General features: G+C 43.0%; 1 protein-coding gene across 2 annotated transcripts in view; it reads left to right on the forward strand.

Annotated features, from left to right (window-relative positions):
- The window catches only part of TGFB2 (transforming growth factor beta 2), an 86,354-nt gene that overhangs the window by 16,497 nt on the left and 56,367 nt on the right, over positions 1-13,490 (forward strand). The window contains exon 2 of one of the 2 annotated variants that reach the window (XM_004439662.3): positions 77-160. The exons of the other annotated variant lie outside the window; for it this stretch is intronic. Coding sequence (XP_004439719.1) covers positions 77-160 — 84 coding nt within the window. The remainder of the gene's footprint in view (positions 1-76; positions 161-13,490) is intronic. 2 annotated transcript variants of the gene reach the window in all.

Consider the following 13,490-nt stretch of genomic DNA (forward strand, 5'->3'; position numbering starts at 1 on the left):
TTGAGTCTTTGTATAGCTCTGTGCAAGGCATCTCCTCAGTAAAATAGCTAATGACTGTGCTTTTTAAAACTCCTAGCTGTCTGCCCAGTTGTTACAACACCTTCTGGCTCAGTGGGCAGCTTGTGTTCCAGACAGTCCCAGGTGCTTTGTGGGTACCTTGGTGAGTACACTTGTCTGCTTTATACCTCATTTGACATAGCGATAGCAAGCCCATCTTGAGTGTTTGTCTCGTGTGGGGAACTTGTCGGAGGCAAAATTGAATTCTGAAATGCAGCCTTAAAGCTGAACCATCACAAAGGTGCCCCCAAGTTTTTAGTCAGTTTATATGAGAAAAAAACTCATGAATAGCTTTGAAGTAATATGATGACTTGATAGCAATGTGTGAAAGAATGGCTTGTGGGTTTATGAGATATGTGTTCCAGGGGTTCCAGAATGATTTGAAATATTGATCTCCTGGACCCCCATGGAGAACACTTTCTGGAGGGTTAAACAGGGTGGCCAAAGTGTCCAGGGGCCTTTTTGTGTGTCTTATTTGCATCTATGTTCTTATTCCTGACACATAATAGTTGCTCAATTAATTTTTCTTGTACTGAACTGAAGGGGAAGAAGGAGATTTTCTCTCCTTTGATGTTCTAGGGGGAGGCCTGAGGGAGAGTTAGGCTGAAGCCATTATTCGTGAGCTGCACACTGTCATTCCTGGGTTGCATGAGAAAATGGATTGCCGTGGGTCAAGCCTTCCGCAGACAGGACCTGGAGGCCTACCACTTGCTCAGACCGCATAGCCCTGACCCTCTGAACAAGTGCAGACTCCTCAGAGCCAGTGCCACGTGTTAGGCTGGGTGACACCGAAACCAGAGGTCTCACTCCTTTATGATTTGGGACATGAATCAATTGATCCAACTTTATTGAGCACCTACTGTATGATGGGCAGTGAGACCACAGCAAAGAATAAGACTTAGATGATCCTGATACTCAAGAGCTTCAAGGCCCGAGGTGTCTCTGAGCCATGCCCAGGGAGAGAGGAAATGGACTCACAATCCTGGCATGGGTTCACTCTACATTTTTGAGGCCCTGAGAAGGTTTGGATTATTGTGATTCTAAATGTGGGTGGAGGTTCCGGATAGGGACAAAAGAAATGTTTTTATTACCCTGGTAGATGTCTGATTCACTGGTATATCCTAGTCTGCCATTTATCATGCCTAACCTTGCTTCTTAGGAATTAAGGAAAAAAAGTTTATTTACAGTGGCCTAAGCTGGGGTTTCCTCAAAAAGAACTGATTCTATTGAGAATATACATTTTTTTCAGTACAGAAAGCCTCAGAGTGGCTAGAAGCTGCCATGTGAATAAAGAGTGAAAGGTTTGATCCATGCTTTTAAAGTTTCTTTTGTAAGACAGATTATGTTGTGTTTTCAATCTTTAAATTTGTATTTTATTTCACTATCTAAACTAAGGATTTAATTGTCTGATTTTTTTTTGCCCCATTAGCGTTTTGGAAAAGAAAGGGAACAAAAGAAGGAAAACATTTGTTGAATACCCACCAGATCTCTGGTACTTTAGTTGACATCATCCTGGTCCTCTCCCTAGTTGGTGAGTTGAGTAGGGCCAGGATGACGATCCCCTTTTTCAGGGAACTGTGGCTTGGAGAGATAAATTCCTTGTCCTCTATCAGAGCACTAGCTAGCGGCAGAGCCAAAATCTGAACTTGGCTCTGGCCTCGATGCTCTCCACCTGACCACAGAGACCCCAAACGTTTTTGGCCTTCGTTTTGCCTTCCCCTTGGAATCCTGTCCCATTAATTTTATAATTTTCTTACCTACTACTTTCGATTAATTTCCTTTTCACCTTTTCCTCCCATAGTAAACAAGTTGAGAGGCCTACCGTGCTTCTTCGCACGGTTTTCCTTCTCAGACACTCCTTCTCACTTGGGGTTACTTTTGGTCATAGAATTGCTGCAAGCTTCCCTCTTTCTTTGGTGAAAAAACATTGGAAACCCACCCTGATCCTCAGCGAGTCTGGGAAAATCAGGAGTGTCTCCGAGGGCGTGGAGGGGAGATGGGCGCAGGCTCCGCGGAGACTCCTGTGCAGTGGGAGGCTCTTCCGCCCCGCCCAGCTTCCAGGCCTGTGGGAGAACCCCGCAGACCCCTTTCAGATCTTCCATGCAAGACTGCCGAGCAATGGGGCTCTGCATTTTTTTTTTTTTTTTGTCTCTGTTCTTAGAAATAGTAATTGAGTAAAAATGTAAGTGAGCGGATGCCAGGGGGCAAGTGTCCAGGGTCAGGGTGAATTTCTCCATGCTGAGTGTGATTCTGAACACTCGTTAAGCGGAGGCCGGACTGTGCCAAGCAGCTCGAGGGCCATCCCTGTCACCTTGGGTGAACCGCCTCTCCATTCCAAGGAGATGTTGGGAGCGGCTGGAGGGAGCGCGGGGCCTGTGGCGCCTCTTGCTTTTCTACTCACTGTCTAACCTGGGTGTAGTTGATAACTCCATGTTCTGACGCTGAGGATTGGACTGGCAGCTCTGATGCTTCATCAGCTTTCAATAAAATCCGCTGGTGGACGAAATAATCCTTGCTGCTCACAGCCCATGTGGCTGCTAAATTATTTTTCCTTTTTTTTTTTTGACATTCATTTTCCCCCAAAATATTGGTTAAGATGAGGGTAGCCTGCCTGAAAGTTTTCCTAATAAGATAAAAGAATCCAGAAGATAAGCAATAGAGACAGTCTCTCTATCAATGAATGGATTAAAAGTCATGAAGGTGAATTCATTTTTTTCAAGTATTTGCTGAGCAAGAGGCTTTTAAGTAGCTTGGTTAAGATTTAAAGAGCCAGCAGTGGTTAACGTTCTGTGCTCTGCACTTTGGCGGCCCCAGTTGGGTTCCCCAGGCGCGGAACCACACCACTCGTCTGTCAGTGGCCATACTGTGGCGGTGGCTCACATAGAAGAACTAGAAGGACTTACAACTAGAATATACAACCGTGCTTGGGGCTTTGGGGAGAAAAAGAAGGAAAAAAGGGAGGAAAGATTGGCAACATATGTTAGCTCAGGGCGAATCATTCCCTGCAAAAAAAAAAAAAAAAAGATTTAAAGATGGTGCTTCCAAAGTGTGGCCTGCATTTGTATCTCCCGAGGTGACATAAAAAGCAGATTCCCTGGCCTATCTCATACCTCCAGAGTCAGACTCCCCAGTGTGGGTGGAGCTGAGGAATCTGCACCTTTAAGGAGGCACTGCAGGTTCTTCTGACCTCACTGGAGTTTGCAGCTGCTCTGAGCGGTGGATGCTCTGATTCTGCAGGTCTGTTTACTCACATCCTCCAGTATGGAAGGATTCAGATCCAGCGGGGCCTCTGTTTGATCAGCTGGTCCTGCAAGTGTGGGACCCTGAGTCCACAGCATGGCCAGGTTTTCACCCTGGACTTTCTGTTTTCCCAAATGCATACAGATAGCAAAGTAGATTTGTTGTTAGTCATACATATAACATGCATCCACTGCTCACTATTCACCACAGTGAGGGGGTCAATGAGTGTGCAAGGAAGTCCATTAACCACAAGGGGTGGATGCCTAGTTTGGAAGTTATGCAGGGGGAGTGAACTCTTCCACTCAGGTGCCTTCAACTGGGCAACTGTGGAGTGGGAAGGGGATTTTCCAAACTAGTGTATACATGACATATATTGTATAATGTATAAGTCAATATATAAAGTTGAATTCCCGGAGGTAGTGTTTGGTCAAAGCACAGCCAACCTCTTCATGGCCTGAATCCCATTCTGAGACATTCCAGGGGGTAAGGATCTAGCCAACAGTGGAATGTAAACTCCACTATCTCAGCCAAACTCAGCTTCGAGTAACTGCAATTTTCTCTTTCCAAATAATGTTTTTCTCAACCAGAGGTATTAGAGCAGGTGAAAATCTGAGCCAGCCATTAAAAAGAAAAGTTAATGATAAATTACTTGGTATTGTCTTTGTGTAACCCCATACCTCCTGTTATTCTGATGTTATTTTGGAACCAACCAGTATTTTCAATCCAACCACACTGTATGGATCGTCTATAACTACTATAGTGTCTTTGGCCATCAGACTATTAGAGAAATATCTAGTTCTCCTGCATGGTCTCTATCACTAAACAGCCCACATGGTCTCTACCACTGAAGTATGAAAAGAATGACTGATAGTGTTAATTCTGCTTCCCAACAAGCCTTCAATGAAAAGATCTCTGCATTAACTACAAATATAGGTATAGTTTTAAGATCAATGTCAAATGCACACAGAGAGCATGGGAAGACTAAGGTGAAGACAAGACGTTCTTACGATCTATTAGTTCATTCCACAGTGTTGATTGAATGTCATGTGTTGGGCACCAATCTAGGCGCTGGTCATACCATAGGTGAATAAAACAGCAAAGACTTTGCTCTTGGGGAGCTTCACATTCTGGAGGAGGAAGATGGTTAATTAAAAAAATTAAATAAGAATGGTAGAATTTGATAAATCTTACAGGAGAGAAAAGTAGAGCAGGGTTGAGGAATGGTGAGGTGAGTTGCAATTTTAAATGAGCTGGGCATGGAAGGGTTTGTTGAGAGGGTGGCATTTAATCAGAGACTTGAAGGAGGTCAGAGAATAGCCTGGGGCTGTCTGGGGAAGAGCATTTCTGGTAGAGGGAACAACATGTCAGCTGTTCCTGACATGTTGAAGGATTATCAGAAGTGTCCTAGGAGATGAGATTAGAGAGGTAATGGTGGACAGGTCATGTAGGGCCTTGTAGGCCATTGCAGAGTCTGAAGCTTTTCCTCTGACTAAAATGGGGAGAAGAGTGGTTTTAGCCACAGAGTTCCTGTGGCTGTTAAGGTAAGAATAGTGCCCAGGGTCACCAAGGTCGGAGCAGGTAGTCCAGAGAGGAGGTCTTTGTGATGCATTGGAAGGGCTCTTTGCAGCTGCATTTCTAGGTGAAACTGCACTGTGCCAAGAATTTCCCTTGTGCTGAGTTCTTTCTTTAGCATGTAACTTGATAGGCAGGCTACAGTGGGTTCTGTATGCAGAATATATGTTTTTTTTAAATTGTCTTTAATTAATACTCCTGAGTTATTGGCAACTCACGCCCTTCCTTTCTGGAAAGAAGCTATCTTTGCACCCTTTTGTGTGTGAAAATAACCCCTTGGATCTCCCATCTTGTGCTGACAAGTGTGGAATGACAGCTGTTGAAGTTTGTACTTGCTGAGACACCTAGTCACAACCACCTTCAACTCGGTGGCCATGGCACTAAACTCAGAGATAACCACACATTGGCCTAGGAGAATGACCAACCACCTTCCCTGCATAAAGTAGAAAGTCAGACCTAGAAGGGTCTCTGGATGTTTCCAGCTGTGCCAAGTGCCTTTGCCTAAACTTTGAAATGAGGTCATAAGCCAGGGAATTTGTAAAACTATGTCTCTTATCAGTCGAAAAGCATTTCTGTTGGACCAGAGTTTGCTTTCTAATTTTTAAGTTTTGAACAGCAAGACTTTACCCTGGGATGTTGATTATATTCCTTATTTCTTCATCCATCTGTACAAGAAGTATCTATTGAGCCTACCGTGTACCCGGTGCTGTGTGAGACCTGCCAATAGATGAAGGAATATAGCCTAGACCCTGACTTCAGGGAGCCTACAACTTAGTGAGGAAGTCAGGCAGAGCAAACCAACCAAACGAAAACAAGAAGCCAACACCATGTGGTCGATTATAAGGAAGGAGTCTGAGAGGTTAGAAGAAGAATTGCTTGCCTTGGTCTAGAGAGGTGAAGGAAGCCTTCTTAGAGGAGGTGATGTTTGCTGCTTGAAAGATGACCTTTGAGATTATAGTTTGGCAGTCATCAGGCAGCAATAGGAAGCTGCTTATGTTTTCTGGAAGGAGAAGATTTGCCCTTTCATGTTTGCTTTTTCTTTGAGCTGGCATGACTAGCATCTTGATGAATCATGGAACAGCGGAAGCGCTCAGTCTTGTTTTTGAAAAAATTAAGGTGTTCCAACAGGAGACCTACTTTGAAATACTGAGGCTGGAGAATAGGGCAGGATCATTATAGCAAGTATTAGTTATTCCAAGTCAATACATTCAGAAGACATAATTGCCTTATTGCATATAAAATCCATGTAACGATGTGCTGTGGTATAATGGGACTCTCTGGATTATGGCATTATTTTACAAGCTCAAGGTCACTATCTAGAGCTTCCTTCTTCATTTCAATGGTATACCACAAAGATTGATCTCTCACTTATGTTATGTGGACGTGTAGGTTGGCTGTGGCTCTGCTCCATGACATCTTCATTCTGGGACCAGGCTGAGGGAGCAGCCTCTAACCTGAGCATGCTGACTTCATGGCAAGACCATGAGATGTGGCAGCTACCCCCATCCATATTCCATTGGCCAAGCCTGATTTCAATAGGGCAGGAAGGGAGCATAAGGGAGGGGCCATGTGAGGACTGGCCCAGGGGAGAGGGACAGACAAAATTTTGAACAAATGATACACTCTACTACAATGTAAGTGGGGGAGTTGGGGAAGAGAGAAAGATTTCATCCATGTTAAAAACTTTCTATATTGTGGGTATGACATGATTGGATTTATCTGTGGAATTATGAGGAGCTTTGTAATGGATGTTTACTGAATAATTAGTAGGTTGGCTTTATAAGACAAACATAAATGTCATCCTCCTCCGTTTTTATATATGACTTCCTCCCCCAACTGAGACAAGTTTATCTTGTGTAAAAGGCACAGTTGGGAGTACTAGGTTTCTGAAGCAAGTCCTGATGTGTTATGTGAAGTTCAGGTATGTCAGGGAAACTCTGAATCTGTCTTACCTCCAAAACGTGTAGTGACATCCCTTAGCCTTAGGGTTTCAGATTGTCACCATGGTCCTGACATGCCCAGCAGTATTGGGTAGATGTTGTCCACAATAAGGATCCAGGCTAAGTTTCCATGAGAGCATAAGTCTGTAGAGCCTTAACTGTTTGCTAGCAGGAGCATGACTTTCCTGTTTCTTATCTCTCTTGTGTAAGTTCCATGCCAATTTGATGATTAAAACACTGCGTACCATGTGATTCTTAGAAGACTGTCTAACTTGAACCTTGGTCTCTTGAATCTACTTGTCAGGTAGATTGCTTAACTCATGCTCCTTCCTGGTATGTCCAGTGAGCAAACTGGAGCGTAACCTAACCTGGCATGGGGCATCTTCTGTGTGACCCCCAACACAATGGCAACCATCCATCCACACTGACCTCCCCTAGGTAGCTTGGTGCTTGGGAGTTCATGAGCACCTCCATAGCCTATTCTTAGTAGCAACAGATGCTGAACTTTTCCATCCTGCCCTTGGGGTCAGTGGTGGGAAAGAGCAGAAAAAAATGAAAGCATTGTTTTGCACATGGCTGGACATCTGTATTTCTGAATTGCCCTGTTGTGTGTATGATGCGACTCCTGGGGCTGTTTTGCTGAATGTGAACTTTGTCCACCGACTGGAGTCTAAATTGGTTTTGAATCCTTCTGAAATCTACATGGTCAGACCATATTTTTCTAATCGCTTGGGTTGTATCTTTGCTCTGAAGTGGCGCCGACACGTATGCATTCGTGTCCACGGCGGGGGTTGCTTCTCTATTTTCCTGGTCTGTGTTCTTGTTTTCCCAAGGCTGCTACTTACCTCTTCCATTGTCCATATTCAGGAGAGCAGGCGGGCAGCTCCCTGTGGGACTGCGGCCACTATGGCTTCAAGCATTGTTTACTCAAGTGTTGCTGTTAGCGAGGGAGAACAGACTGTTTTTCAGAAATTAAACAGGTGAAGCACCAACCAAGATCAGCTAACCTCCTAGGGACACGGGTACTGTGGCAAAGACTTGACCTTGGGCTTCAGATGTCAGAGCACTCAGGTCCTTTACTGGAAGCTTTGACCGTCAAGGCTGTGGTCTCTGTTTGGTAGCTCTAGTGCAGAGATTCTCAACTTCACTGTGCATCAGAATCATCCAGGGAGCATTTAATACATCCTCATGCTGGGGTCCACCTCCAAAAATTATGACTCAGTTGGTCTGGGGTGGGACCTGGCATCTTTTGTTTTAAAAAGTTCCCCAGGTGATTCTGACCTGCAGCCAGACTTGAGAACCCCTGTTTTGGGCGTTTATATAGATTTTGCTAAAACTATGCATTTCGGTCTAGCTCTCCATGTTATACTATGAGTGAATTTCTGCATGGAGTAAAGGCATCTATTTGGGTGGGGATGTTGATAGATGAAGAGGGTGGATTCTGTCTTTAATAATAATAAAATGAATAATAATGATAATGATAGCCATCAGTTACTGAATAGTTATATTAGGCACTGTGCTAAGCTCCTTATTAGCCTTTTAAGATAAACACTATTATTATTCTCAATTTTATAGACGAGGAAACTGAGGTTTACAGACATCATGTAATTTCCCCACAGTTACACAATTAATAAGTGGCAGATCCAGAACTTGAACTTGGTCTGTCTGACTCCAGAGTTCACCCTATCAATTACTCCCATAAGGTAATAAACTTAAATCTAAATAAGGAGATTTTGGATGATAGAATGAGATGTCAAAGCAGGAGGATCCATTGAGTGAGAATAATATGTATCTCTATGTATCAGGAAATCATTCGTTTCTGAAAAAGGAAAAAAAGATATGTTTAGATGTCTTTATTTTTCTCTTTTAAATCCAGTATTTTTCTCCTAAAAACCTATGAAAGTTCAAGGCAGTCAGCAGAACCCAAGGGCTTGAATGCTGGTATTAGAATTAGGCAATGGCTTCTGAGCTTAGCTCATATATGTCCTCTGGGCTCCCCTGTTCAGGAACGGAAATGGTTTCTTCTTATACAAACTTACACGAAGTATGATGCATCTTTACAGTTATTCCCTTGTCCAGACTGGATAATCGTTGGAGTGTGTAATATAAAATCCTTGTGTTTTTCGTTTTGTTCCCTGGATAGGAACAACTTTTTTTTTTTTTTTTGCAGGCTGGTAATCTGAACACTTGCCTAAACTACTGTATTAATCCTTTAATGCCTGTTAAAAGATCAGAATGGTACTAGGCCAGGGCCCTAGAAATTCCACTGCCAGTTCCTGGCAGTTCTCTCTGTCCCTATACATATGAAGGAATGTTGCCGATTCAGGCACCCAATAAATATTTGTTAAATGAGGGAATGAGCGAATTTTGCAAATATGGACCATACTAGAAAGAGTGCCTCGCATATTCTTGGGAAATGAGAGAGGTCTTGGTCAATTGGTATGCTCCCAGTTTCTCCATGGGGCCACCTGGTCTGCTAGCCAATTGCCTACCTGGGAGAACTTTTTGTATACTAAGCATAGAAAATATTAATAGGACTTCTTTCCCTTTAATCTTATCATCACCAGCTTCTGCTTACATCTCTCAGCCGTGACGAAATGACACTGACTTTTTCTTCGCTCTCAGTAGCATTTTTCATATAGTAAGTTAGAAAAAGTTCAGAGTCCCTAGGGCCCAGAAGGAGCAGGAGAGAAGCTAGTTGCCAGCCCATGTGAAAGAGGAGAAGCCCAATTCTGATGCATTCCTGCCATGCACAGTCCTGTGGGGCCACCTGGATTAGACCCTACTCCCTCTGTGAGTTCAAACTGCTGTCACTGGAGTTATAAAGGGACAGATAGGCCTGTGTTCTTGGGTCCTTAGCCAGACAACACAAGTATTTTTAGGACTCTTCTTGTTTCAATCTGATTCCTGCTTGAAACTTTAACACATGCAGGCTGCACTGAGACGACGTTTAAACTACTCTCTGGGTAGCGTAGGAGGGGTTGGATTAGTACTACAGCCTTTAAGCAGGTTTTTTTTTTTTTTTTATTGCTAAATATCCAACAGGCTGAATGGAGGAAATTCAAGTCTAGCCCTGGAGGGACCCCTATTTAGTCATCTGTCTAGACAGAGGAGTTCATATAATGGGCCACTCAGTTTCTTTTGCTTTGTTATAACAGACGGTGGTCCCTTCCTTTAAACTTTGTGAAGATGTCAACGTTTGGTTTTTTGATCCCAATCTACTGTTGATAAGCCAAGAAAGTGACTCATGCGTGAGCCAAAGATGACTCTCCAGTGTGACAATTAGTCTGTGATATAGTAGAAAGAAAATACAGGCTTTGCACAAAGCAGACCTGGGTAAATTCCCAGCTGTGTCATATGGGGCAAGTCAGTTGCCCTCTCTGAACCTCATTTTTCTCTTCTCTAAAATCAGAATTGAATTTTTAAAAATCTACTTCTTAATGGTATTTAAAAAAAAAGAAATTATCTAACACATAAAAATGGCTTGCATATGGGGGGCACTGAATACATTGTCATTCATTCATTCATTCATTCATTTCAAGGTGATCAGGGAATCCTTTATTCTGAGAAGTATAGGAAAACCAGAAATTTCAAGCCCACATTTTTAATACCAAGTTGCCATACATGGAGAAAAGCAAGTGATATATTTTTAAAAGTCTAGGAAAAAATAAAAAGTGGTACCGATTTCTATAAGAGGAAAATCATATTGGAGATATTGTTTAAAAATTGGTGGAAGTAAATAAGGCAGAATGACATTCTCTGTCTTATCAGGAAGGCTCAAAACTCTCAGAATGTGTCTAAAAGGACTATGTGTGTTAGTAACTGTTTCTACAATGAAGTGGTACCTCTCTCTCCCTGTTATTTCACTTTAATTCCTGCCTGGATTGTCCCTGAAAACAATGATGTAGAATATTTTGTTTTATTTAATTTAATTCAATAAATATTCACTGAGCATATATTACCTCAGGGGCTTGGTGCCTGAATTACCCAGGGGGTTAAAAAAATGAGATAAGTGGGGCCGGCCCCATGGCCTAGTGGTTAAGTTCAACACGCTCCACTTTGGTGGCCCAGGTTCAGTTCCCAGGCATGGACCTACACCACTCATTGGTGGCCATGCTGTGGCTGCAACCCATATACAAAATAGAGGAAGATTGGCATAGATGTTAGCCTGGGGCGAATCTTCCTCAAGCAAAAAGAGGAAGATTGGCAACAGATGTTAGCTCAGGGCAAGCCTTCCTCAGCAAAAAAAAAAAAAATGAGATAAGTAGGGATAGATCCCTCCTGGAGGAGGCAGCACAGTCAGCCCAGAGGAAGGCACTGGGGTCACACAGCCTAGGTGCCAGTGCAGGCGTTGCTATTTCTAGTTACATAACATTGGTTTGGGCACATTCCATCTTTAAGCCTCATTTCTTATTTTCCACCGAAATGAGGTAATCCTGGTGGGTACATGTCAAATGGTTTGGCCCTCAAACTAGTAATGTTGCTTTTGTTATTGTCATTCTTATTCTTTTTTATTGTTATTATTATATTATCCCTGCCCTCAAGTAGCTTATAGCCTATTTGTGGAGACTGATGTGTAAACTATCTCCCCTACGCAAAGCAGAATAATACAAAATTGCTGAATGATATTTACAAGCAAAGAGCAATGGGAACACAAAGGCAGGGGTGGTTGGTTAATGACACCAACTTTTAAGAGAAGCGATCCCGCACATACGTAAAACAACGTGTGTACCTGAGCAGCAAACAGTCACAGCCTCCAAATGAAAGAGAATTAGAAAAATCAGCCTCTTCTTTAGCTGTTAAAGGATGGAAGCAGATGGTGTCTCTGTCGATAGCAAAGCTTTCCACATTTCATGGTACAGTTCATGACATTCTCATACACTGAAATTCCCTTAGAACCCAGGGCTTTACGTGGCTTCAGATATGGTATGTCTGAGTCATGTCTCTTTCTATACAACTGCAATCAATAAAAAACCCAGTAAAATGCGGTTAACCACAAGGACACCCCTCCCCACCCCCAAATCAGCAGCATGATTCATTCGATTTAGTGCGCCTCCCCCTAATATACTTTATATTGAGAGAGACATGCTTCTTCAAGTACAAAGAACAGAAGTCCTACTCTTGTGCTGGTGGCCTGCCTCTATGTTGTATAGCTTGCCCCCTCCTGACCCCTGGGAAGACCAGTCCTGTCCTCTACCTTGGGTGGCTGTGGCCAGGGCAAACTCTACCCAAAGTCATGGGTATGCAGGACAGATGCTTCCAAAGATGCAATCTGAGGTCCCAGAAGGCATTAATGAGTAAAAAAATCTTTCCCTCTTTCTCACCACTATGACCCTGGATTCTTCCTGTATCCTCTGTGAAGTGAATCCTGAGATGAGCCTCCCCACTAACCACCACCTCCTTAGTTTTAATTCATTACGTATGTTGTAGTACTTTTTCCTTCTTGTTCTTACACAGAAGGGACCTGAGGGAACAGCACGAGTTGGGAATGCACAGGGAGGAGTGGGGAAGGAGAGGAGAGGAGGGTAATAGAAAAAGAGATGTGGAAAGGGCATAGAGTCTTCACCTGCTGGCTGGTGGGACCCACCTGAGTAGCACGTTCCGGGGCCAGTGAAACCGGAAAGGCATCTGCCAACGGGACTCTAGTTGTCATCCCAGCCGTCCTTGAAACATGACCTTCCGTCACCCACAGGGGAAATCTGGCCTCACTCTTAGCTTTAATTGTAAAAGCAGACCAAGAGAATGTGCTATATTTTCTTTATTCTTGGGAAAATGTTGCACCTTTCTTTGCTCCTCCCCGATGCTTTCATATTTTTAATCAAGGTTGCCATTTGGGAGGAGGTTTTATTTAAAAAATCTGAGGGTAGATATCTGGAAGATAAGGTGAAGCCAGCTGAAAATGGTATCTTTTTTCTGTTCTTATGACAGAGGGAAGTTCAGTCCTGATATCTGAATCAGTGAAGGCCAAAGTTTAAGGCACTGGCTGCGAGAGAGTCTAATTTTACCACTTCTTTTCTTTTTAGTTAATGGAGAAAGGTGGGCCTAAATAAGTCCAATGCATTTAACTTCTTTTACTTACTTAAGGAAGAAGTTACCCTTGCTAAGGATCTAGATCTATTTTCTTTTATTCACACTTGGTATTTGGTCAATAATAACAATAACAACAGCAGCGATAATAATATTTATTCCGTATACTTATGTAGGGCTTCTTATATTCCAGGTACTCTTCCAAGAACTTGAGAGATCTTGATTCATTCGATCCTGGCAATAATAGATAGGTTTTATTATTTTATCCATTTCGCATATGGGGAAACCAAGGCACAGAGAGAGCTTGAATAACTTGCCCAAGATCAATAGCTATGAAGTGGTAGAGCCAATGCACACCCACCATAGCCGCCACTGTCACCATTACTCACTGCCATTAATTGGAAGCTCAAGTCAATCACTGATTACGTGACACAAAGGCAGCAGGATGGTGTAATGGTTAAGGGCGCAACACTCCAGAATGAAAATTGCTTAGGTTTGTGTGTTTGGGGAGAAGCAGTCCACTCTGGAAGTAAAGTCCACCTGGCCTAAAATATAGAAATCATCTATATATTAGAAACTTACGGGGTGCACACATACGCAGTGCTCCTTGGGGTCTAAACTGTAAAGAACAGTCGGCATGCCAAGTTCTTTTCA

The sequence above is a fragment of the Ceratotherium simum genome, chromosome 36 (assembly GCF_057802395.1).
Source record: "Ceratotherium simum simum isolate JZ-2026a chromosome 36, ASM5780239v1, whole genome shotgun sequence".
Taxonomy (NCBI): Eukaryota; Metazoa; Chordata; class Mammalia; order Perissodactyla; family Rhinocerotidae; genus Ceratotherium; species Ceratotherium simum.